The sequence below is a fragment of the Polyodon spathula genome, chromosome 17 (assembly GCF_017654505.1).
Source record: "Polyodon spathula isolate WHYD16114869_AA chromosome 17, ASM1765450v1, whole genome shotgun sequence".
Lineage (NCBI taxonomy): Eukaryota > Metazoa > Chordata > Actinopteri > Acipenseriformes > Polyodontidae > Polyodon > Polyodon spathula.
In genome coordinates, this window is record NC_054550.1 from 25,163,250 (window position 1) to 25,188,243 (window position 24,994).

At 36.1% G+C, this 24,994-nt stretch overlaps 1 protein-coding gene across 1 annotated transcript in view; it reads right to left on the minus strand.

Moving 5' to 3' along the window:
• Window positions 1-13,799: 13,799 nt before the first annotated feature.
• Window positions 13,800-24,994, minus strand: part of LOC121330294 (ribosomal protein S6 kinase alpha-5-like) — a 44,545-nt gene continuing 33,350 nt past the window's right edge. Inside the window, 9 exon segments of the mRNA XM_041276701.1 lie at window positions 13,800-14,287; window positions 14,289-14,483; window positions 15,848-16,011; window positions 17,392-17,551; window positions 18,651-18,842; window positions 20,116-20,286; window positions 22,365-22,458; window positions 24,226-24,359; window positions 24,834-24,959. Coding sequence (XP_041132635.1) covers window positions 14,240-14,287; window positions 14,289-14,483; window positions 15,848-16,011; window positions 17,392-17,551; window positions 18,651-18,842; window positions 20,116-20,286; window positions 22,365-22,458; window positions 24,226-24,359; window positions 24,834-24,959 — 1,284 coding nt within the window. The 3' untranslated portion in view covers window positions 13,800-14,239.

Consider the following 24,994-nt stretch of genomic DNA (forward strand, 5'->3'; position numbering starts at 1 on the left):
TTGTTCTTTTAACAAGTAATGAAAAAAGTTAATATATGTAGTTTTAATAACTAATTACAACAGTTCATTAGTTTAATAGTATTATAAATATATATCGCTTACCAAACCCACTCTTCCAATTACACAGAGGTTTTAATTATAGCCCAATTGCCAGCTTTTCACATTCATTCAAAACTTGTCTATCTCCAACATTGCAGCTACACCTTGATCTAAAAAAAAGACAAGGGTCTATATAATGGGAATTGTGCCGACAATGATAGACAATAATTGAAACCAAACTCTTAGAGGCACTTTATTCATTCTTACAGACATTGAGATTGCATTTGGCTTTAATCTCATGAACTCTCAATTTTATACAAATATTATTACCCTTTCAGTTTCTGATTAATACATGATTATGAGGACCCTTTTTATGTGTCTACACTGATTATTTTTGCAAAATGGTTGATGTACTGCGATCTTTTGGATTCAACCATATTGAGAGACAGTTACAAAAGTTATAGGAGGCTGTGTGGTCTGGTGGTTAAAGCAAAGGGTTCATAACCAAGAGGTCCCAGGTTCAAATCCCAGCTCACTCATTGACTCACTGTGCAACCCTGAGCAAGTCACTTAACCTCCTTGTGCTTTGTCTTTCAGGTGAGATGTTGTTGTAAGTGATTCTGCAGCTGATGTATTGCTCACACACCCTAGTCTCTAAGTTGCCTTGCATAAAGGTGTCTGCTAAATGAACAACTAAAATATATAATGAATTATGATGTTCTTTTTGACTTGCTCTGTTATTTTTTTGTTTCATGTTCTGGCCTAAGAGACTGCTTTTTAGTGCTGATTATTATGCTGCTCTCAGTTTAATGACCACAAACCCTTTCTCTGTTAGGTGCTTTGTCTCACTCCCTGGCTTCAGTTTACAACCAATTAGAGAAAACAATACTCTAGGCCTTCTGACACTCTTGATTGCAATTTTGGGTTTATTCTGAGAAGCCACGCAATATAAGATTCCCCACTGTTTTCTGCAGGAAAGACCAACGTTTCTGTCAAGTGGAGACAGGTCAAAGCAAGCATACCAGTCAAATTCTCTAGAAACATCCATGCTTCCAGGAGTATCTACATATAAACCTAATACATAAACCTAACCTTAAATCACAATTTTACCCAAAACTTTAACATAAACCTTCATGTTTTGAGTTCTGTTTCCATCAGTGGTACCAGTTTGTAACTATGGGTACCTTATCCTCCACTGTGATGCATTGTATTAATTTTAAAGCATTGCTCTTCACTTAAAAAGCTGTCCATCGTTTCAGTCCTGCATGTTTACATGTGTTACTTATTCCTTGCAAACTCCCGTGCTCTGAGATCTGCCAGTATTGTTCTTTTAGTAATTCCATGAATTTGTTTAAAAAGCTCTGGCTGGAGGTCATTTTCTCCTGCACTTTGGAAGTCTCTTCCATGTTCTTTATGAAAAGCTGTAAATCATTTTTGATCAAAGCTTAAAACGTATAAACAAAGAACACTATAAAAAAGAAATTGGTATGTTATGGTATAATAAAGTCAATAGGAGATTGCAAACTTGCTTTTCAGTTCTCCAGTGCAGCTAATGAAATATGAATGTGTTCCCAGGGCATTTAGTACCGAACGAACCTGAGCAAGCAGTGCTCACCACATTAAGAGTCTTGCTACTGTAACTACAGGATAGGTAATGAACTCACTTGCTCATGATTTCTATCAAACATTTCTGGTTAGCTCCTAATAGTTCACTCACAATTGAAGGAATTTCTTTGTGTGTGCGTGTGTGTAATAATTTTAAACTGTCAAGTTTCTAAACTTTGACTTGTGTTATGGAATATTATATTTTCTTGCCTTTGAGAATGAAGACACCTGGGGGCTGACTGCTGATCAAACCTTGTCTGGCATCTACACAGTACTATTACTCATGGGGATTTAAAGCTATCAGATCGCCATCACCTTTACTACCAAAGAGAAATTCAGGCGAGTCGCGGGCTGGTAGCAGCCTTGTGGTCTTTGTCTTTTTGTATATATTAATGGCATTGTACTGCAGCAGGTGGAGTAATATCCAGCTGGGGTGACCCTGATTAATGATCATTCATTTAAATCCAACTCTGCTTGCTTCGTGCTATGTGACAGATTGTTTGCTGTTTGTTTTTATAAGTGGGAATACAATGAGTACTACTGCACATACAAATCGGAGAAGACTTACTGTGCCTATTTTTTCTAGGAAGTTGCCATGACGATTGCAATTGCTTCTATACAGACCTAATTATCTAGCGCTGAATGCTTAAAACATGTTCATATGTGTGCAAGTTTGGAGAGCAGTGCCAAGGGAAGTACAGTATCACTTTCATACGGCCTCCCTCTGTGGTATGTGTGACCCCTGTAAGGCCAGTGAACGCTTCTTCTAAATACACGAGTAGTAATATTTATCCTCCAAAAGGGATATAGTGGAGGCCCTTTACTTGCAGTACATTTTTTAGCTATTGACAGTATTAAAAGCTGGGGGATATATGAAGCCTATCTATCGATATATCACTGTTTTGCATATATTTCGATAATCACTTATATACAATTGTGATGAAGCTAGCTGAGGATATTCTTTCTAACACATTATTAAGGGTATAAAGAGGTGTCTACAGTGTGTGTATAGGGTGGATGTAGGGCATGGTGATCTACTTCGTCATAATACTGATCTCTCTAATTTTGCATGGCAGGTGATGCATGTTTCAAATGTTATAAACCCAGTCTTATTTAAATTGCCTGCACCCAAACAAGCAGATCCTTGAAATCATCTACCAGAAAATTGTAAATTGTCCAACACCTCTTCAAATTCAAGCTTATAGTGCCCTCTTCTGGTTGTAAGAATTTAATTTAAAAAAAAAAAAAACCTGTAGAGAGAGATAGATAGAGATAGATATATTCCATTTTACATTTATCCATATACATTGAAAATTATGAATTTGACAGGGAAGGAGCAACAGAGCTTAAAGAGTAATTAGCAGGGTTCTGAAAAATATAGCATTACACATCCCCATGTGTTGTTTAAATAACATACCCATCATTTGTTTTCATTGTTAAGAGCACGACTTCTTTTTACACTTATAACTGTATAATCTGTTTCAAAGCTCTTTTCAAAATGTCCGCTCTAGTGCACCGATAGTGTAAGGATTATTGCCCTCATTGGCAAACAGGTAGCACAGCAATAACGATCTATGATGTGGAACAGAACAGAAAAGCCAGAGCACTTTTGTTTATTTATTTATTTCTTTGGTTTTGTTTTAATCGCTCTTCCTGCAATGATTGTGGGCAGATCTCAAACCCTAGTGCACTAGAGCAGACATTTTGAAAATAGCTTTAAAACAGACTTTTAAGTTATGTGTAAAAAGTTGTGAAGATGTTAACAATGAAAAGAAAAATTACAGGTACTTTATCTAAACAGTTGTAGCAACATGCAGGGACGTATAACAGTACTTTTCGGAACCCCTCTACTTACACTTTAAGAATCCCCCAGTGTAGGACAGGCAAGGGTGAAACAGAGGCCAATTTCACATACTGTCATTTGAGAGATAAAATGGACATGAGGACTGTCTGCTTTAGATAGGTCCACAACTATTATTCCTTCGTTTAATATCACTAAAATGTACATTTGGTTGAACAATGTACAATATTTTGTCAAAGAATACCTTAGTTTAATTTAAGTCAGCACCAAAACTAGCATACACAAATCTCCTGTTGTTGAATGTAACGCAAGAAAATGCTGCTCTCTCTTGGTAAAGGCATTTTATGCATTGTGAAAGTAATTAATTTATTTTATAATAATAATAATAATAATAATAATAATAATAATAATAATAATATTATAATAATAATCTATTTTTTATAGCGCAATTCATACAGCACATCTCAAAGCGCTTTACTGTTTAAAACAATACACAGTGATATTAAAAATGGACACAAAGCAGGTTACACATTAAAACAAGGACACACAACAAGTTTAGCCCAGAAACAGAGGACACACAGCATCAGTACTGTACAACACATAAACAGCCAGCCCTACACAAACTCAAATGCCTTTTTAAAAAAAATGTGGTTTTAGTTGCTTTTTAGAAATATCAACAGTATTTGAATCTCTTATTTTCTGTGGGAGAGCATTCCAGAGCTTTAGTGCATAGCAACAGAAGGCCCTCTCTCCCATAGACCGAAGCCTAGATTTTGGCACCATTAAGAGCCCAGCATATGCAGATCTCAGGTTTCGCACCTGAGAATATACAGTTCAGAGATATAGCTAGGAGCCAGACCATTCAGGGCCTTATATGTTAACAGTAGTAATTTAAACTCAATCCTAAAATTAACAGGAACTAAAGCAGAGATGCCAGGACAGGTGTAATATGTTCAAAAGATTTAGACCTTGTTAGGACTCGAGCAGCCGAGTTCTGAACATATTGTAGCCTATTAATAACACGTTTAGAGGCTCCATCAAATAATGCATTACAATAGTCGAGTCGGGAGGAGACAAAAGCATGCACAAGTCTCTCTGCATCAGGTAGAGAGTGAACAGGTCTTAAGCGGGCTATGTTACGCAGATGGAAAAAATACACCTTTGTAACATTTCGAGCATGAGCTTCGAAAGTTAGGCGAGGATCAAAAATAACACTGAGATTTCTCATTTTAGAACTCGCCCTAATTTTAAGCTCATCAATAGACAAGCTGAAGTTCCTCACATTACTCAACCAACGCGAAGAACCCAGCAGCATAGCCTCTGTCTTATTGCAATTTAACTGCAGCAAATTTTCTTGCATCCATAATTTGATATCCATCAAAAAGTGTGAGAGTACAGGAACAGCTATTGAGGTATTAGGTTTAGTTTGAAGATAAATCTGAGTGTCAGAATGAAAACTACCTCCATGGCGCCGGTTTATCTGGCCAAATGGCAGCATATAGATATTAAATAACAGAGGCCCTAGAATAGAGCCCTGCGGGAGACCTGTGGAAACCGGACTGAAAAAGGACGAGTGTGCCCCCATCGAGATTTTGTTTCCTGTCTGACAGATAAGACATAAACCAGCACAGTGCAGTACCAGAAATACCAACAGAGGTCTCTAGGCGCCTGATAACAATACCATGGTTGACTGTGTCAAATGCAGCACTAAGGTCAAGGAGCACCAAGATAGATAAGGCCCCAGAATCTGCAGCAATAAACAGATCATTTACCACCTTTACAAGAGCTGTTTCTGTACTGTGCAGTGATCTAAATCCACATTGAAGATACAGATTATGTTGCAATAGGTAATTTGATAATTGGTGGACCACTGTACGTTCCAGAATTTTTGCCAAAAACGGCAGACTAGATATAGGCCTATAATTACATAATATTTCTGGGGCAAAGGTCGTTTTTGTTTAGCAATGGTGTAATTGATGCACATTTAAATGAAGATGGAACTGTGCCAGTGCTTAGAGACACATAATAATCTTTATATAGCGCCTTTCATAGTGGACCACCATCACAAAGTGCTTCACAAGATACAAGACTAGGGTGTGTGAACTATGCATCAGCTGCAGAATCACTTACAACGTCTCGCTCGAAAGATGGAGCACAAGGAGGTTAAGTGACTTAGGGTCACACAGTGAGTCAGTGGCTGAGCTGGGATTTGAACAGTGGATCTGGTTATAAGCCTGTTTCTTTAACCACTGGACCTCACAACCTCCTCTTACTCTAGTTTTCAAATGGTAAACCATGTATAGTTTTATTCCAAATTATTATTATTTATTTTTATTTTTTTTTTTTTTTTTAACCAATGACAAGTTATAGAAAGTTAATATATACAGTTTACACTGTCCTATGATATACACCTGCAGTGACAGAAATGCTCAGTCTTATGCCAAAAAAAGACTGGGTCAACTCTTGACTTATAAAACAATCTCTTCATAGTGTCATTAAAATGATCCAAGCTCATGTCTATAGTGCAACACGAGTCATCTTTTTATATGGTTAGCATTTAGCAGTTGTATTGACTTGAAACTGGTCCATAGATTGTAAGGCAAGCCAAATTATACTCTAGAGATAACAGAAATGACATTTCAGCAGTCTCAAAAAACTACTCACTTCTAAATCTTTTGTAGTCATTTTTGTATTACTTTAGTATAAATACATGTTCATTTGGATTCATATGTTGTTTTTTTCTGACTTTATGTGAACGAAAAGACACAAATTCGCCCGTTTTCTCATTGGAAATAGTGATATTTTGAAATTTACCTGTCCTGGTCACAAAAGCAAAGTTTGTGGGGAATAATAGCCATTTTCTATACTTTTGAGGCATAAGCAATTAGAAAATAACACTTACTACCCAGGAACAAAAATTCTGTTACATAGTGTAATGACTGAACCACATGTGAATATGGTTCCAGGATGGGTGTCTTGTACATGAAAAAGAAGAGCTGCGAAACCCACAATATATCTGAAGTATGCAGAAATGTATGTTAATGACCTTCGACACTATCTTCAGTGCAGTGACATCATAAGCCGCATTACAACGTTTGTTTTAATATTGTTCTTCACAAACTATTGCAACAGCATGTGTTTAAAACTACATAAAATATGTACTGCACACAGTTTGCTTTATTGATGTAAGCATCGTGGTATTAACAAGATGTGCCATAACATTTTTTAAAAAAGCATGAATTAAAGTATTTATTTAGACCAGTGCGATTTCTTTGTACTGATGAGGAAAAAGTTGGATGAAGAGAATACTGTAGTGGCTGAGATATGTGGCCCATGTCTATATAGTGTTATATTGAGAATAAAACCCAGTAGAAACTCAATATGGTATGGATGATGTCATGAATGGGGTTTCTTTGTGGTGTGCTGTGGCATACAGCAGGCAAAAATGGGACAGGATGAAAGATCCTCAGTACTCTGTAATATAGTTTACATCGTGCTCATATCAGTTTTATAATAACAAGCAGATCTTTAAGCATTTCAACAGTTTTATTTAACTTCAGACGAGGAACAGTAAAACATTTTTATAAACACAGATTTTTTAAAACTTTAAAGCCATCAGTCATCTTTTTTATTATTATGAAACCCAATACACAATGTTCATATTGAACCAAAAAAGCAAGCAATGTGCAAACACAAACTTTTTTTTTTTTTTTTTTTTTTTTAAAAACATATTTTGTTGACAAAATGCATATTTCTTGTTATTCCCACAAATCGTGTCAAGTTGATGCAACTCAAAATCAATAACCCCCTAAACTAAAGGGACATGTTCTTTCAATGATGTAGGGGGAAGAAGAAAAAAAAAAAAAAAAATCAAAACAAACAAAACAAACAAATACATACAAACTGGACTGTTTTCACAAAATTACGTTCTTGAAAAATGTCCACAGATTCCTCATTACATTAAATAAATAATTTGTAATATAAAATTCTTAACCATATAATCTTATACATGTCTTTACTAACCATCACCACTATAGAGCAATTTGAATATTCCGTATGGCTTAGCATTTATTTACAGCAACAAACAAAACACTTTGGCTTTTTATACTGTAACTGTATAATTCACCACACCCCTCCTAAAATCACCAAAGTCTATTTAATAAGTTAACATTAGTAATGTTCTAGCCCAGCTAGAAAAAAAATAGAGGGAATGGATGTATTCATAATGTATGCATGTGCTATCTATCTACAAATATGCAATTTAAAAGTTACACAGTGTATACAAAATATTTGTCTATACTACTTTCAACTGCAACTTTTAACAGTGGCTATAACCTTATACTCTCTTTAAATAAAATACCAAGGAAATGCTTTTCTAATATCCAAGTTAACTGGTATTACGGTAACACTTATAGATGAAATTATAAAATATATTCCCTAGGGATGTGCAGTAGTTCCCTTTAAGAAGTTTAAAGTTTTAGGTACTAATTAAAAATGGCACGAAATATGTTAATTACTCAATCCAAAACACAGCGTTGCCTTGTACGCAATTATGGAGTACCAATCAACAACAATCTGACAGTGATTTTTATACCTGTTGTGATCAAACTAACTAAAATCACTTGTATTATATCTGCAGTAGTGAACTGTAGGATTGCAGTCCTGGGCAAGATGTAATATCTGATTAAACTTGACTACAAACATATATATCCCAGTGTGAGCTCTTAAATCACTCAACGCTGAAGACATTTGCTATTGATTGCTACAGAGTTCAGGGAAAGGCAGTTTGCTGTGGGTTTCTTTCAATACCAGCCGACAAAAAAGCTGCTTAAAAAGGGAATTACTCTGAGAATGAGTATCTGCACACCCTTAGTATTCCTGTACTTTAACGGAAGCAGTGGACAACTGGCAAAACGCACAAGCTGCCTCCAGCAGTCTCTAGAATTTCAATTATTGGTCTCGATGTTAGACTAAAAGAACATACAGAAAAGGCGTTTATCCTTGGTTAGTGCTGGGCAACACTGTCGTAATCATACAAGTTCCATTGCCCTTACAATTAAATTATTAAATAACAAATTCTTAAAGGGTTACAGTATGGGGTTTATTTAATTATTTTACTGCAGATCTATATTCCACCTCCCTTTTAACTTCAAATGTATCCAGCATATTTTTCCCAAAAGGTGAATCACTGACCACCCCAGAGGTCTGTGACTGAGCCATTTAATGCAGTTGAAGGGTGTCGTTAATTAGATATGTCACTATTCAGATCGTAAAATCTGCCCCCTCAAAAAGGCCCTGTTTTGAAGCTAGTATAGAAGGAGAAGTTCTATTGTTGTTCTTGCTAATTCCATACTGTTTTAACATGGCTTTATTAATTTCAAATAATCTGCCTTTGCACTTTTAATATAATTGAAATCGTTGTAACATATCTTACTAACCTAACCCATACAAAATCTATTGGGCCCTGTTGATAGCATTTCTGTTTTTGTGCAGCCTAGACTCAAGATCGTGTTCAAGCATAACTGCTTTGTTAAAGCCTTGACCCATCCTAAAATGTATAGTCACATTTAAGAGTTCAGTTTAAAAACAGTCAAGTAAACTACAATTGCCAAGAGACTAGTATTGTAAACTATCAATGCAATAACCAAGATATGTTGATGTAACACTATTTCAGCTGTATTGGTGCTGGATGAAGGGAGGCATAAAGTTGCCACCTTATTCCCTTTTTTTTCTTAATATAAAAGAGAACCCTCAAACACATTGTCTTAAACTGTCACTGGAGTGCCTATAAAAAAACAAGTTAATGGTGCTTCAGTTATACTAAAGGACTTAAAGTAGCTCCTTTCAAGCTGAAAACTAACCAAAGCAAGGGTTAAAAGAGGTAAATATGATTTTTTTTTTGTGTGTACAAATACTGACACAGTTTACATTTAGTACATTTTCTTATTGTAAAGGGTTGTACTTGAAACGACTTTGTGAGTGCATTCTATTTAAAAAGCAGTCGATTCGTCTATAATTCTGCCTTTTGTCATTTTGGTTAAAACAAGAAAACACTGTGCTCATGACTATTGGTAGGCGCAACATACATAAATTGAAATCAACAAGAAAAATCTCCAGGTTATAGGGCGATCCTGCACTCCACGCAGTGTGCCTTTTACTGGATGCGCCACTCGGGAGTCCCCTATACAAAGCAATTTTGAAGCAAAAATGTTGGCTTGCATTTTGATTGAAAACTTTTGGTATAACAATAAATACATTTTATATTAAAGTTAAAAATCAACTTAAAAATATACTTACGCTCAAGCTGCTTGGAGACCTGCAGCTTTACAAAGCAGATTTTCATAACAATGCTACAAGACAGCTGTTGCTGTAGGTCTGATTGCAGCTACACTACACTGAGGTACAACACCAGTAACAGGTAGCAGCAACTTAATCTATAGCTGCATATTACAACCTGAAGTATGAAATAATAAAAAATAAAATATTCAACAGCACGAAAGGGGGACCAATGATACTATTGCTAGTGCTAATATGATGCAAGAAAAATAAGTTTTAAAACCTACATTTATTGTACAATACTACTGAAGAACTACAAAAAAAAAAAAGAACTCAACATTCATGGACCAAAGACAAGTGTATGACGCACTATCCTATGGGATAGAATAATTGGAGCAGAAAATGTTGTCCAATGTCCATCACTACAGAAAAGGTTCATTCAATAAAAGATAATGAACATGATGCAAATTAAATACTTTTGATATGTCTCCTAGTGCCTAGTGTTCAGCCTCCAGGCATTAAAGGGTAAAGATAACTAAACTAGAATGCTTGAATACTCCAGTTTTCCAACTGGAAGATGTTAGATACAGTACATGCAATAAGTTGCTTGGCCATAGGGAACAGCCTACAGTACAGAATATGGACTTGAGCTCTTTTCAATGTGTAATATTGTATAAAACCACAATTACCCACACAACTGAAAATATTAAAACACAGGACATTAGGGTCATTGTATAGGTAATCTTTTCTAACAGGAAAGATGCATGCAGTCCATTATATATTTTTTTGAAAATGTTATATCTTTTTTCAAGAAAATACAGTGCTTGTTCTTATTTTTAATAAAGACAATGCTGTAAAAGTTGTTCAAACACTGTGTAAAGTTAGAGGCACAAAGGAAGCTACAACCCAAAGGGTAAATTGTTAGACTTCCTAAATATATTTAAAAATCACAAAAATCTAGTAACAATCTGAAAAGAGTTGTTTTGAAATGCTGTTTTTCACAGGCTTAAAAAGGTCTCAATTTTTTTTTTTTTTTATAAATATTAACAATTTGTTCATGTTTACTACTGTATATTTAAACATCTGTAGAGTACTGTACCTACACACATACACAATATAATAAGTAATCTAAATTACTGTTAAGATATATAGTGGGGTTTTCACTTCAGACAGGAAAGGGGTTGCGCAAGAGCTCAAAATTGCTTGATGTAAATCATTTAATAATGTACAGTACATGTATGTGTTCACTTCCAATCTCTTCTCACTTTGAGAATGGTCCCTTACAAATTCTTTGTTATATGGCATGTAATATTAAAATATTGTGTGGAACTACTGAACAGCACTTTACTGGTTGTCATTGGTCGCTGTTATGTGTAGATGTTTTTGTTCTAAGTTTCATTAGCAATTCATTATTTGGTTTACATCACGTTATTAAATGATTAGTCAGGTGCATGTTTTCAAGGTGTTCATTTATTGTAACTTGGATGCACCAGTTCATGTCTACCTGAAAAGCAGGGCGATTTTGTGGTAATGATTTTACAGCAAGAAAGCTGGGTTAATTATTCCACTGCTGTGTGTTTTCAGTTATAAAAGTGATGTATTGTACTTGCTTTTTTGTCATTCTGTCGTTTAATCCCAAGAACTGCTTGACATTAAACAGCTGTTATAACGCTACACATTTGAGGGTTTTGTCTAGACACCAAGTTTTACTGGTGTCCTACAGTTGTACAGTATATTTTTGTCAACAGGTATCACTGTGATACTGCATGTGATCAGATACAAAACCATGCCAAGATCAGTTTCAATTTCTGTCAACAGGAATATGGCCGATACACAGAAAACAGGAAGCTCAAATGGAGGAGACCAAAGTTTTCTAGTGTCTTAAATCTTATTTCTTATTTCAAATTTTAAAAGCTGTTTAGAAAAAACAAAAAAGAAAACATGTGTGCTACTCTAATTAATGCTCACACCTAACAAGAAGGGTTTACTTTGTACATTAGTATTTCGTTTTAATGCTATAATTTTAAGAAAAAGGTCATATTTAAAAAGCATTTGTAGAAACTGATCACTCCTAAAAGCTACTACAACACAAAACTATTGCCACTACAATGGCTCATACAAATATGATATAAATATTGGGTTACTGTTTTAGCAAAAGTATGCTCAGTCTGTACCTGGAGCTATAGCTGTAAATGGATTATATCTAAGCTGAATTTTGCATCAATTGTGCATAGTTTTGTATAACTACTATATAGCTGCCTAAAAGATGAAAAAATGCAGCGAACATACTGTATAACCGATCAAGGATCACTGTTATTGATAAGCTACAAGTATGCACAACAACCACAGATACCACACTAGCAGGAATCCTTTGATTCCTTACATGGTCACCTGTTTCACACTAAACTGTAAAAGTATACATTTAAGTTTCAATCGTATTCATTAGTACTACTGGACTCTCAAAAAAGATTGGGGGGGATTTAAGAATTATGACATGATTAAAATACTGCAACTAGATGAGGGTACAAATTCAAATCTAAAGGATTCCAGATATCCAGTAATCTCCAATAGGGAATGATGACAAGCTTCATCACATTGTTGCCACAACTAAGTTATAAACTGCTCTGGCTCTATTTGTTCAGCATGGTTTATATCCATGTATATATTCCCTATTTACCTTCATGCATGGTTTTAAATTAACATTAGCTTACAAAAAGTCAAATGACTGATTTAGCCCGACTTCTTTTCAACATGCGATATCAACCAACAATGGTTCAACTGCAACACAATAATTTGAGTTCTGCAAGTATATTCATGTAGTACAAGTAGTTTTTAGGGTTAACATTAAAAAAAAAAAAAAATGGGCACGCTTGTGTTGATTGTGTCTGTCCTCCTACCACACTGACCATGAAAACCACTTTGATTTTACACCAAACCAAACTTATTGTGCACTCCAGCTTCTAAACTTTACAGTTTTTGGCCATTAACAATTTTGGTAACCTTTCAGGTACTGTGCGATCACAGTTACACAATTATGAGGACCCGCTGTACGTGCATGCACTGGTTCAATTTCAATTAAAAGTTCACAAGGGTTACTTCATGCAAGTTATATTGTACAATTCTTAATATACAACAATATTAAAATTACCCACCAAAGCACGGCTTTATGAGACTGAAAATTTATGAGACAGATGTTTTGCTTCAGCTTTTCATTGCATTTGGCAGAACTTTCCTAATATTTCAGTATTGATATTAACACTGCATTTGTAAATTTGTATTTATTTTTTTAAATCACTATCTTTGCTTGGTTGATATAATTTTGCCATATCTGTTATCACCCTGTCTAGTAATTTAAATGTGGTAGCCAGTGGTGCATTGCCTGCATTGTCAGGAATGTGGGCACTTGGTCCACTTCAAGTCTTTTAATGTATTTGCTGCTTACTTGTTCCTCATGTTATTTGTAGTAATAGTTTTTGTGGTACTTCCCCGAATCTAACCATTGTCACGATGTGTATTATTTATGCTAATTTATCCACGGCTCATGCAATGCTTGTTCTGTAATTTTGCAGATACCTTGGACTGGTCCTTGGGTTGAAATAAAATTGCACTACTTTAGGGTTTTAACACCTGTTTATGCTTTTCTTCTGCAAACAGAATCTATTAAAAGCACCGAAAAAGGTTTTCCTTTTGGATAAAGTTGCAGGAGGCTTGTAAAGAAAATAATTACTTAGTACAAAAACACACATGTAGTACACTTACTGCATCTAGTACAGCCAAATCTGAATTACTTTGACATTCCCTTGGGCAGCCTACTGGAACAGGTTTGACTGTCCAGAATTCAATAAATAGTAATAGCAAATTCAATACACAATACTTTGACTTTAAAAAACAGAATTCAGAGAATACATTATAGGTTGGTTCACCTACTGGTGCTATATATCCCCAATGCGCACGCGCATTATATATATATATATATATATATATATATATATATATATATATATATATATATATATATGCATATAAATATATAGGACAAAGAAACGAAATTGTCAACCATTCATTTCGACAAGAAAGTGAAAACACAAACTTTAAATTGGGGCAGGGGGAGTATGTTAAGAATATAACCCAGTCAAAAAGCGGTAATCCATATACAAAACGTTCTTGTCTTTAAATAAATTCAATATATTTTCCCAATAATTTGCAGTAGATCTCATCCAAATGTAGCTTCTAAGAGCTGATGACCAAAATACATTTTAAAACAGTAAAAATGTATCATCCGTAAATACATGGTTACCCTTCTGTTAACGGTTTTTGCAGACTTTGTTCCAATGGCCACTATGGACCACGATTACTAAGTGAGCACAGTAAACCGGACCTGGTTTAGCAGCGGAAGTTGCAAAAGGCCAAACCCTTAACAATGCTTCAATTAGTTATCCATCAGTGTGGCAAACCATCTGTCTATTGCTACTTTAATAATGGAAATTGGCCTCCTCTGTTTTTTTTTTTTTTTTTTGCCTACTCTGAGAACTGGAAGATGGGCTCTGGGTTGTTATTGCTGGTCGGAGGGATTGTCTGGCTGCAGCATCTTGGTGGGGGAGGTTTTTCCAGGGGTCTGAGAGGAGGTGGAGTGGGAGCTCTCACTAGAGCTGCTGCGTGTCTCTGTGCTCGTGCTCGTCTTCTTCATCTTCCTCCTCTTCGCTAGGGGGGCCTTGTCCACGTTCTGGAGGCAGAAGCCCTCCCTCTTGCACTTGTTAAAAGCCTAAGACAAAAGGGGATGAATACAGTGAGGTCTATTGAACTAAATGGCAGCATCTAAATGCTGCCACCAAGGTAATTCAAAATTGTGTACCAAGCTTATGAAACTCCAACATCTAACAGAGTGCAAGTTTATTTGAGAGTTTTTCTCAATGCTGGGTGTTTAAGCTTAAAGGTTGATTTCACCCATTCTCTGCTTAAATCGAAAAAAAGTCAATTCTTTCAAAAATAGATGTTGACGGGGCTCCCGAGTGGCGCATTATAAAGGAACTCCGCCCGAGTGCAGGATACGCCCTATAGCTTGGAGATCGTCAGTTCAAACCCAAGCTATGCCACTGCTGACCATGGACAGGAGTTTCCAGGGGTGGCGCATAATTGGTCAAGCACTGCCCGGGCGGGATAGGGGTTAAGTCAGCTAGGGAGTCCTTGGCTCACCGCACACCAGCGACCCCTCTGGCTGACCGGGCGCCTTTGTGCCGGCCTGTACGCAATTTTTAAAAAAAGCAGACAGCTGATGGCACTCATTTCAGAGAATATGAATGCTCGTCTTCATCCTGAGTTAGTTCGGGGGTTGCAGCTGTTGAATAATAAATTGGACATTCCATATTGGGAGAACATTGGAAAATGAATTAAAATAACTCTTAGAAAAACATTGATATTAAATCGTCTATTTGGCAAAAAAATAAAAATCAAATAATAGCTGATAACTCATCATCAAACTTAAATTCACATAGTTTATTCAATATTTTCAAATGTGACTTGTCATCACGAGTGTCTTGTGGCACACCGATTGGTTTATTAAATCTTTCCAGAACCACTGTCATATCATTGCCTCATTTTGCATTGTGATTTCCACCAGTGCACATCATCACTTCAAAGCGGTATGTAAAAAATGGCGAAAAGTGCCGCCGTTTCACTTCCTACAAAAAGTTGGAAATATCCATGCTCCTCTGACAACTAAAACTGCAATCGGTTATTTCAGATCATTGAATAAACAGTTGTCTAGTAATAAAAAGCAAGCTGGTAACAAATGTAAACAAAAAGTGTCTTTGTTTTGCGTTAACTCTTCTAAAATGGATACTACAGTATGTCTTATGATTGAATGTTTAAAGTTGTGGATGGTGCATTGCGTAGTTGCACAATGATGGTAGCTGTGCATGGGCATACCAAAGAAGACCTTTAATGGCTGGTTTCACAGACACTGACTTTACCACCTTACCAAAGTTAACACTGGGTAGTCCAAGACTAGTGCTAATGAAGGGCTGTGAAACCAGCTGTAAAAGTGCATCCTCTTCACATCCCTTAATGTATTTTATATTAACACCCTGCTCCAAAGGAAGGTTGAAGGTTACTGCAGTAGGACCTTACGTGGAATGTGGCCTTGACACAGGTATGCACAGAAGCACCGGAAGTTCCCAAGATGCCTGGAGTCATCAGTGGATTGGAGGAGAGCTGGCTGTCGTCCTGCAGCCACTCGTTGTATCGCAGACTTGACATTTTAATCCTCTTATTTGGATCGACTGTAAGAAGTTCTGTTTTAGGGGAAAATAAGACAAATTACTGGTAATTTCAGTAGGTCTGGAAAGATACTGGAGGTTCACTTGAGCTGGAATGACCCCATCATGACCTAATTCCGTCTGACAGAAAGAAAAGACATTTTTGCATACACTTTGTAAGGTTGCAGATGAGATCTGATACAGCTGGGGGATGACGTGCCATTTGTAACATTATAATAATGACTGTCATGTCTCCTCTCAATTACTGAATTTTCTTGAGCATCTTAGAACTGTCGATTGTATGCTGTGTATTCTGTTCAATACAACCAGAGGGAAACATTTCCATACAGCCTTTTCGATTGAAGGATTCTTATTAATGAAACTTTGAGCCCAGGTGTGAAAGGTTTCATTCTCCCACCGCCAGTACACAAATTGTAATTCTTCAAAATCATATTGGCATTTATTTTGCTTTGCCTAAAAGGCATGGTTATATAAGACCCACTCTCCACTGTATGTACTATAGCATTGAAATGAACTGCACTGTCCTGAAAGCTGCATTTATAATGAATGCTCAGGGTTTATGCTTAATTTTTCCTCAAAGCCAATATATGCTGTATTATAGACAGTTTGTAAAAGTGATGACTAAAGACAAAATCACATTTAGAATTTGAATACCAGTTTACAGGTTAGGATGGGACAGAGTATGGATCTACAGTACAGATCTTTTTTTTTTTTTTTCTCCCCCCATCAGGTTTATAAATCTGGGCTGAAAAGGTGTGTTGTGGTCTGGGGAGAACTAGCCACTCTGCTTTTAAAGTTAATGTCTAGTGCCCTACACAATTTAGTAAAACTGGCACTGGTCACCTTTGCAGGCAATGTCAAAAAGAGACCTTGGATTTGACAGGCACAGGAACTGAAGTGCTGCCTCGAAGTCATAAGTGTGGACCTGCGGATTCAGACCGTTTAAAGGAGTGATAACCAAGCTTTTAAAAATCAACTGTCCTACCCCCTCTTCTGTTAAAAGATCTTTGGATTCTGTGCTTGTACTTTCATTTGCATTTAGAGGATGCTAAGGCAATGCTTTAGATGAAAAGTAATCACTGGTACCTAATCACTTTGTGTGTTATAGTTCAAATCACCGCAATGCTGGATGTAGCCTTTTATAAAGTTATTTTTGAAATATGTGCATATCCTGAATATAAGGGAGACCAGTAATGCTGTTAATATGCTAAGACAATGGGTTTTAAAGCACTAGTTACAATTCCTTTAATCAAAGTTATAGCTAAAGTTAACAGCACTTAGCAACTAATACATTCATATTTCAAATAAGAATTTAAATTGCATGCTGACCGTCACAATTATGACCTTTCTATCACTTGTTTATATACAAGCAGCTCTAATACATATGTACTGCACCTTGTATCAAGTTCTTGGCTTGTTGGGAGACATTTTTCCAGGCTTCTCCTTCAAAGGAGAAATCCCCTTCCTTGATTTTTTTCATGATTTCTTCTGCGCTGGTGTGGGTCAACATTTTTTCCTTACATTGAAAGGGAACTTGTCCTGATAACATTGTGTACTGATAGTGAAGGAAGGAAGAAAAGAAAACAAAAAAAGAAAACACACACATCTTATAAATGTTGGGTTCCCATAATATCCTGCAGTGTTGAATACGGCTTAGCAAACACCACTTTGCATGTCCTAACGAAACCTGCAGTTCTGAGGTATCCTTCTGCCCTGCAGACAATGGACATGGGGGTCAGATTCAGCTTCAGATGAGTCCAAATACCTTATTTTGCTGTTATTAAGGTCCTGGGAAAAATCAGTAAATTCAAGCTTTAGAATTGTTGTTTGAGTACAGTTATTTTTGTTCACAATTCTGGAAAAAGCTGAATTTGTTCACAGGGTTGACCTTGTGAAATGCGGCATAAAAACTAAAAATAAATGAATGCAAGCCATTGGATGCAAGAGGTTGAGCAAGCCACTTGGTCTGTTCGAGCTATAGTACAAGGATCCCGTTGAACACAGTGTTACTAGGCTTAACAGGCAGACTGGGCTCTAAAGAACTATGGATAATTGACAAAAACCCTATCTGAGCTAGTGGTTTCATTATGTTTGATCTTAAAGTAGAGTTAATCAATTTTTAATTTTGTTTTTTTTGTTTTTTTTATATAATCACAGGTTCACCTTTTAATATGTTGAAGTTCTTTCGGTTAATTGTTTTGTATAACTTACTTATACTTAAAACTGCAATAATCATGCACAGTATGTGGACATTTCAAAAGACAATGCAATAGAAGCAAAATATACAGCTGCTTCCTAGTATTAAATTACATCCTGTACTGTACAGTATCTCGGTTTCATGCCAGTGGTCTAGCTGCAATTTTAGTCTGGTGACCTACAGCAGAGGAAGTGAATACATACAAAAAAAATAAAAATAAAAAAAAATCGTTACATCCTTAAATAAAGTAAAACAAAAAACAAGAGATTTAACAGAGGAAAAGGGGACCACTGATAATGCTACTGGTGCCAATATAAGGGAGGAAAGTGCTTGGCACTCCTTTAAAATGTTTGGAACACACCTAAGATACATTTGCCTGAATTTGTTGTTTCAAAAGGAATTGCAGATATAAAACAACCACTTAGACCAGACTGGGATCCAGACAGACTGTACTCACCAAGATGACTCCCAGACTCCAGAGATCACAGGATTCATCATAGCCATCGTGATTGAATAACTCGGGAGCAGCGTAGTGCAAGGTGAAACAAGGGGTTTTTAATGGCTGGTTATCTGGCGGTTTTAATCGAGCAAATCCAAAGTCAATTATCTTTATCTCTGAACTGTCGCTTTCATCTGTAAACAACAGATTCTAAAAATAAAAAAGGGGGTAGGAGTTATAAAAAAAGACTTTACTAAATCCAGAGTTCAACCAAACCACATCCATCCTGAATTACAGACTGCTAAGGAGTTTTCAGACAAGCAGCACTCCATTCATGACAACTGTACCACCTTAAGAATCTACTTTATTCTCAATATCAGCTGATGAAAATTAAAGTAACATAATTCAAACCTATTTTGGGATTTGGGGATTTAAAAAGGATAGCAGAATTTAGATCAATGTAATATAGATGCCAGTGTTTAATGAATCCTGCTATCATAATTTAATTGTTTTTAATTCTAATTAAATTTTTTTTGAGACAGGAAGTGGTTGGAATTTGAATTTAGTCAAGCTCTGGATGTTATTTATATAGCTGTTCAGGAAATTGAACTATTTATTTTACAGGCTATAATTACTTGAGCATCTCTAGCTTTTCTGGGAAATGAACCCCGTAATTAGGCAGCACAGTTGTCCATGAAGTTTTGCACAGCAAGTTGCATGCGTGGTAAAATTAAGTTTGGAATAGGTGACTATTCTGCATGCACATTTCCTTAGTCCCTTAGTATAACTGAAGACAAACATATTAGCTAATGCCTTCATCTGTTTTACAAATTTCCTATTTAAAGTTTTACCTCATAAAAATATAACTTGGTACTTGTGAGACTTACCAACAAGTATTTTATCTGATTTAAGAAGAATAAAACTACCACAGGTTCAAAGGCTATAACAAGCACCTTATGAGCTGTGAAATTTAAAATGAATATGCAGGGCCTGATCAAAACAAACTACTTTGTTTATTATGGTTACTTATTGCAGGGTGGGGGGGAACTATATATTCTGTGCAACACTGAATTGATAAAATAGAAATGTGTGTGTTTTAAGAACAAAAGCAAAGTATACAACCCTGAACATAAAACTAGACATCGGTCTACTATTACAGACAGATGATCTTCATCTTTCACTACAAAAAGTAGATACTAGTCCAGGGTTGGCCAACCCTAGTCCTGGAGAGCTGCAAGGTCTTCTGGTTTTCTTTCCACCCGAGTTCTCAATTATTAAGTCAACCAATTATTTTGTTAATTGGTCAACACTGACATTTATTCCAGGTCTTTAGCCATTGATGATTTGAAAGATACCCATACAACCTGCAGGATTGTGGCTCTCCAGGATCAGGGCTGACCAGCCATGTACTTGTTTAAAGATGGAAAAACTACATCTATAAAAGGTCAGCCACTGGAGGTTTGAGTCTATGGGCAGACTGTACCTCTGGTTTGAGATCCCTGTGGACCACTCCAACGTCGTGCATGTGGCTCACAGCAGAGACGAGTCTGCGCATGATCCGGCTCGCCTCTGTCTCACTGAAATGTTTCTTCTTACGAATGCGTTCCAGGAGCTCTCCGCCTTTCAGCAACTCCAGCACCATGAATGTATGTAACTAACAGGACAAAAAGATACAAGCTTCAATAGGAAAGCTACTTTTATTAAAAAAAATAAATAAATAAATAATTGAAATATGGCACTGCATGTTTTCTCCCGACTGACTGAACAGGACATGTCATTTCATGAGTGGGAGACTGAGGGAAAGATCTGGAGTTTGCAGGGACATTAATACACTTTTTCTTCAAACATACAGCTCCACTGATTTATACTTCAAGTCATGAAGGGTATATTTTGAGTTAGAACCCACCCTGCCTCACACAATTAACCAAACATGCAGAAGAAACAAGATTATTTTGTATTTACTTTTATAACACAGATGAACACTGATTTAAACTAGGGTTTATTTGGAGACTTGGTACTGTTTGTTTGGTACCATTTGTTTTTGGGAATCTGGAAGAGAGTTCACCTAAATCCAACATTAAATTAATCCATAAACAAATTAACTTGAATGTGAAGGCTAGTGCCGTATCTGCATTGCATTGCACATCATTATTATACACTATTACAAATATCTAGTTAATGCATTGTGGGTGAACATGGTTATTGACTGACTTCAGAATTTAAGATTGACTATTTTCTTTGAGAAAACAAACACATTGTGCATGCATCCTTCTTAAGAAATATTTGGAACATCTTCAAATTAATAAAAGTTCTATTACAATTGCAAAAATGACCACAATTATACAACAAAAATGAACAATGGTACTCCTTTTTTTTAATCTAAATGAATCCCAATATCAGCATTTTTTTCTTTTAAAAAGAATAATTAAATCTTGAATTAGCTGGAACAAGATGAGGGTGTTTCAGAGTTGTCAAGCATCCTTTTGATGAAGCTGCTTCTGCTCTATTGAAATTGTAATAATCCTGCCAAACTCATCAGCTCTGAAGTGTTTCTCTGCTCTCTAACAAAAGGGAAAGCACATTCTATCTGCCTGTTTATTTTTATACTGATAGAGCAATTGAGATGCTGGAGGTTGACATACATTTATTCCACTGTGGCTAAAATTATTTTCAACTTTTCAAGTTTAAAACATAAGCCAGAAATGGAAAGAACAACATATGTTCATACCAGCAACTTTTACTAAATATTTAAAAATGGTGCTTTAAGCAGAGGGGGGTACAAAGAAACAAAAATATCCCACAGGCCAAAACGTAATCAATTACTGTTGCCCTGAAATGCAATCTGATTACTTGTCAATAAAGTAATATATGTTAGTCTAAATTACTCCAAAAACATAATCCGATTACAAGCAACTCTGTACTTAAACAACCCTATACTGATATTTATATATATCCAACTATACATCTGCAGTGGGTTACAAAGCAAACCAACAGATCGGCTTTACATTCCTTTTGTGGCCTTTTTTACTGCAATGTACACAAGTACACTATGCAAGCTAGACAGCCTAAAATCATCACTTCCCTCCAGTGATGGCCTAAAGGCATGACTGCAGTTGATATGAACATGACCTACTGTATCATACAAGGCTCCTCAACCACTTGTATGTATTGTTTTGCGAGAACAGCAAAAGTAGTTTTTAAAAGAGAACCAAGTCTATTGAATAAATGATGAGGCAATTCAAACTGATAACTGCACTGAATTAGCCTAGGGAGAAATGTGAGCTTCATGTGAGCAGGCTGTAGATCTGCCTTTTTTTTTTTTTTTTTTTTTTTTTTAAATGTGGCTATTGCCTTTGCTGCCCTCAACTTTTAATAGTGAGACTAGCATTTGAGCACAACAGACAAATAACATTTGGAATCCTAACCAAGCTTTTCTGCTTAACTACTTGATCCTTATTTAAAGCATCAATATATAATTACCCTCCATTTATTTTGTTCATTTTCATCCCACGCCCCCGCCAAGTGTTCTGACTTGTCAGTAACTACCAAATAACAGCTGTCAGCAAACAAAATAAGCCAGTCATAAGAGTCCGACTTCGTTTATAATATAAAAGTAGTTTTGTAATATAGGCTTGGGCCTGGTCCCTGGTCGTTGCAGGAGCCAATGAAGAGATGACTAGAATATATTATATACAGTACATCTTAAAACATTTGTGGAAATAAATCCCATACCTGATCATGATAAATTTCATGGAGCTTCACAACATTTGGGTGTACTTCACACAGCTTCAATGCAGCTATTTCCTTCTGAGTTTGCGACTCCATTCTGGAACGAGAGAAGAATATTCATTAAAGTAACTTTCTTTGTTTCACATACAGTAGATAGCTGTGTTTGGCTTTAGGACACATATGACCTTGAAGTGCATGAAACGGATGGAGATGGTGCCATTACCAGTGTAGAAAAACACTTTGGATTCAAATGAAATGTGCCAGCTAGAACAGACAACAAGCAACACCTATAACTGCGAACAATCTTTATAAATTAGTTACAAGACAACCATATTATGAATTACATTTAAACTTCAATCTGTACTCTGTACACTGTTACTTATCTCGTGTGTTTCTCATTTGTTGTCTAAGCCCAAACACGTGTTCATTCAAAAGCACAGCACAGGAACAAAGTGGAGATTCAATTGTAAAAGGCATATTTCCTTCTTTTGAAAGTCTCAATACGAAAATGTAGTTTAAGACCAGAAAAAATATTCTAGGACAGGTGTGTTACTTATTGGCACGGTAGTTAACGTCCACTTATAGTCTTTCTGCAGCTAAATTCATTTGGAATGACCTTAAGGCTAGGTTAGTAAATTAAGAAAATGTCAAAAAGCAATACAACAAGCAACTAAATAGGGCATTTGAGGGGAGTTTGAAACATCACTTTAATTTTGTGCCACTGCATTACCAGGGGGGAATTATAAAAGGCTCTGTTTTGTCCCACTTTCATGTTCTATACATTACATTTCCTACAAGTATGAAACAATGAACTAAAAAGCAGTCCAACCCATATCTCCTTTCTAATTTTCAAACCTCAATTCACAGCCATTACGGATGCTAGCTCACATAACTAATTAACATTCATATACGTGTTTACAAAGATAGTATTCAAAGTTGATCTTGAGGAAATTGATGGCAACAGCAAAAACTTATTTGGCAGCATTACATACCATCATACATGTAATCACAGCAGATTTGTATCAATAAATCAAAGTTACTGTTTTTACCAGGGTTGCCGATAAAAGAAATTTAAAAAATTGGATTTGATTTCAAATGATTTTTTCTTTTAAATTATGGAAATTGTTTTTGTACTACTGTAGTTGTAGCGCTACAGTATCTCCAAACTGTTAACTTAAGGATGTTGGAAATGATAGTTTGTGAACAGTTTACATACAGAACTAAATTACTCAATCTTAAATGAATACATAAATAAAGCAAATTATTTATCATTGTGGCATCCTCTAAATGTGAACTATAATATGTGAACTATAAGAATTTCGCGATGGAGTATGCCACAGAAAAATCTCCCTCACTCATCCAAGTCACTTTTCTTTTGCTTTTCTTTCTACAAGTTCCTATTTCTGTGTCAGTCCAAACATACGCAGTTGTTACTTAGGACTACTTTGCTTTTTATAGTGTGTTCAACTGTTAAAGTTTCTGATTGAACCACTAAATAAACCTGGTTTCAGTGGGTCGTAACACAGTGCTCAGTTGTCCATTTGGGACCCCACTGCACCGTCATCAGAATCGCTTTAGTGAATATGTCACTGGAAAATTCATCTCAGTTACATATGTGAGCAGGAGGGTGGTGGGAAATGTAGTTCTGAGAGGTCTATCCGGATACATGGGACGCCATCTAAGAGGCAGGGAATGCAATTTAGACGTTTAAAAAATGTGATCAAAATGTAAAAAAAAAATTATTAAAACACACCTTACGTAAACAGTTGTAGCAACACATGGGAACATGTAACACAATAAAATACGAAGGTCCTTATGAACCTGTTAAGACTAGTGCTTTTCATTTTTTAGTGTGGACATTTACCTTTTGCTGATAATTTTTACTGCAAATTCCTGACCAGTTTTCTTGTGGATGCATTTCCTACATATGGAAAAACTCCCTTCTCCAAGTGGGTTCTCTTTCAAGTCTAATTCATAATTTAGGTAAAATGGAGAATCCTGTTGAGAGAAGTAAAGAAGTAAAGAGTTTGCTGGGTCATTAATTTCAATGTACAATAATACACATTAAATCTCCAACTCTGTGACGTGCTTGTACAGTAAAAAAGTATGCATTTAAAACAAATACAATATTTAAAATGGAGAATTAGCTACTGTATGTAACAATACGGTTTAGTAATTCATCACATCACATGATCAACATGGTTAGTGCTAAAATAACAAAAGAGTTCAAACAGTGATGCCACACTTTAATAGCTTGGCATTCAGCCCATTGAATTGAATGGAGAGGTTAGGGCTGGACAAATCGCTAACCTCACAGTTCATAGACTAACATCTTGCCATTCAACTAAAGAGCAAGCTCTAGTCAAGACGTTAAGTGTGTATTACTAACACATCAGCTGCTAGTAGGACTTCTGGTACAACACAGAAGACAGATCTGTTAAAACCACTGGACTGCACCACACTAACAGGTACCTTCATCATGGCACTTCGGGCCACAGACGTTGATCCGGGACGATCCATCCCTAAATGCATCTGGAATGGGTCCGTCATGACAGCGTTGCGTTTGAACAGAATGGAAGGAGCAATGAATGAGTAGCCCTGTAACAGCAAAGGGGTTATAGGTGGAAGCTGGT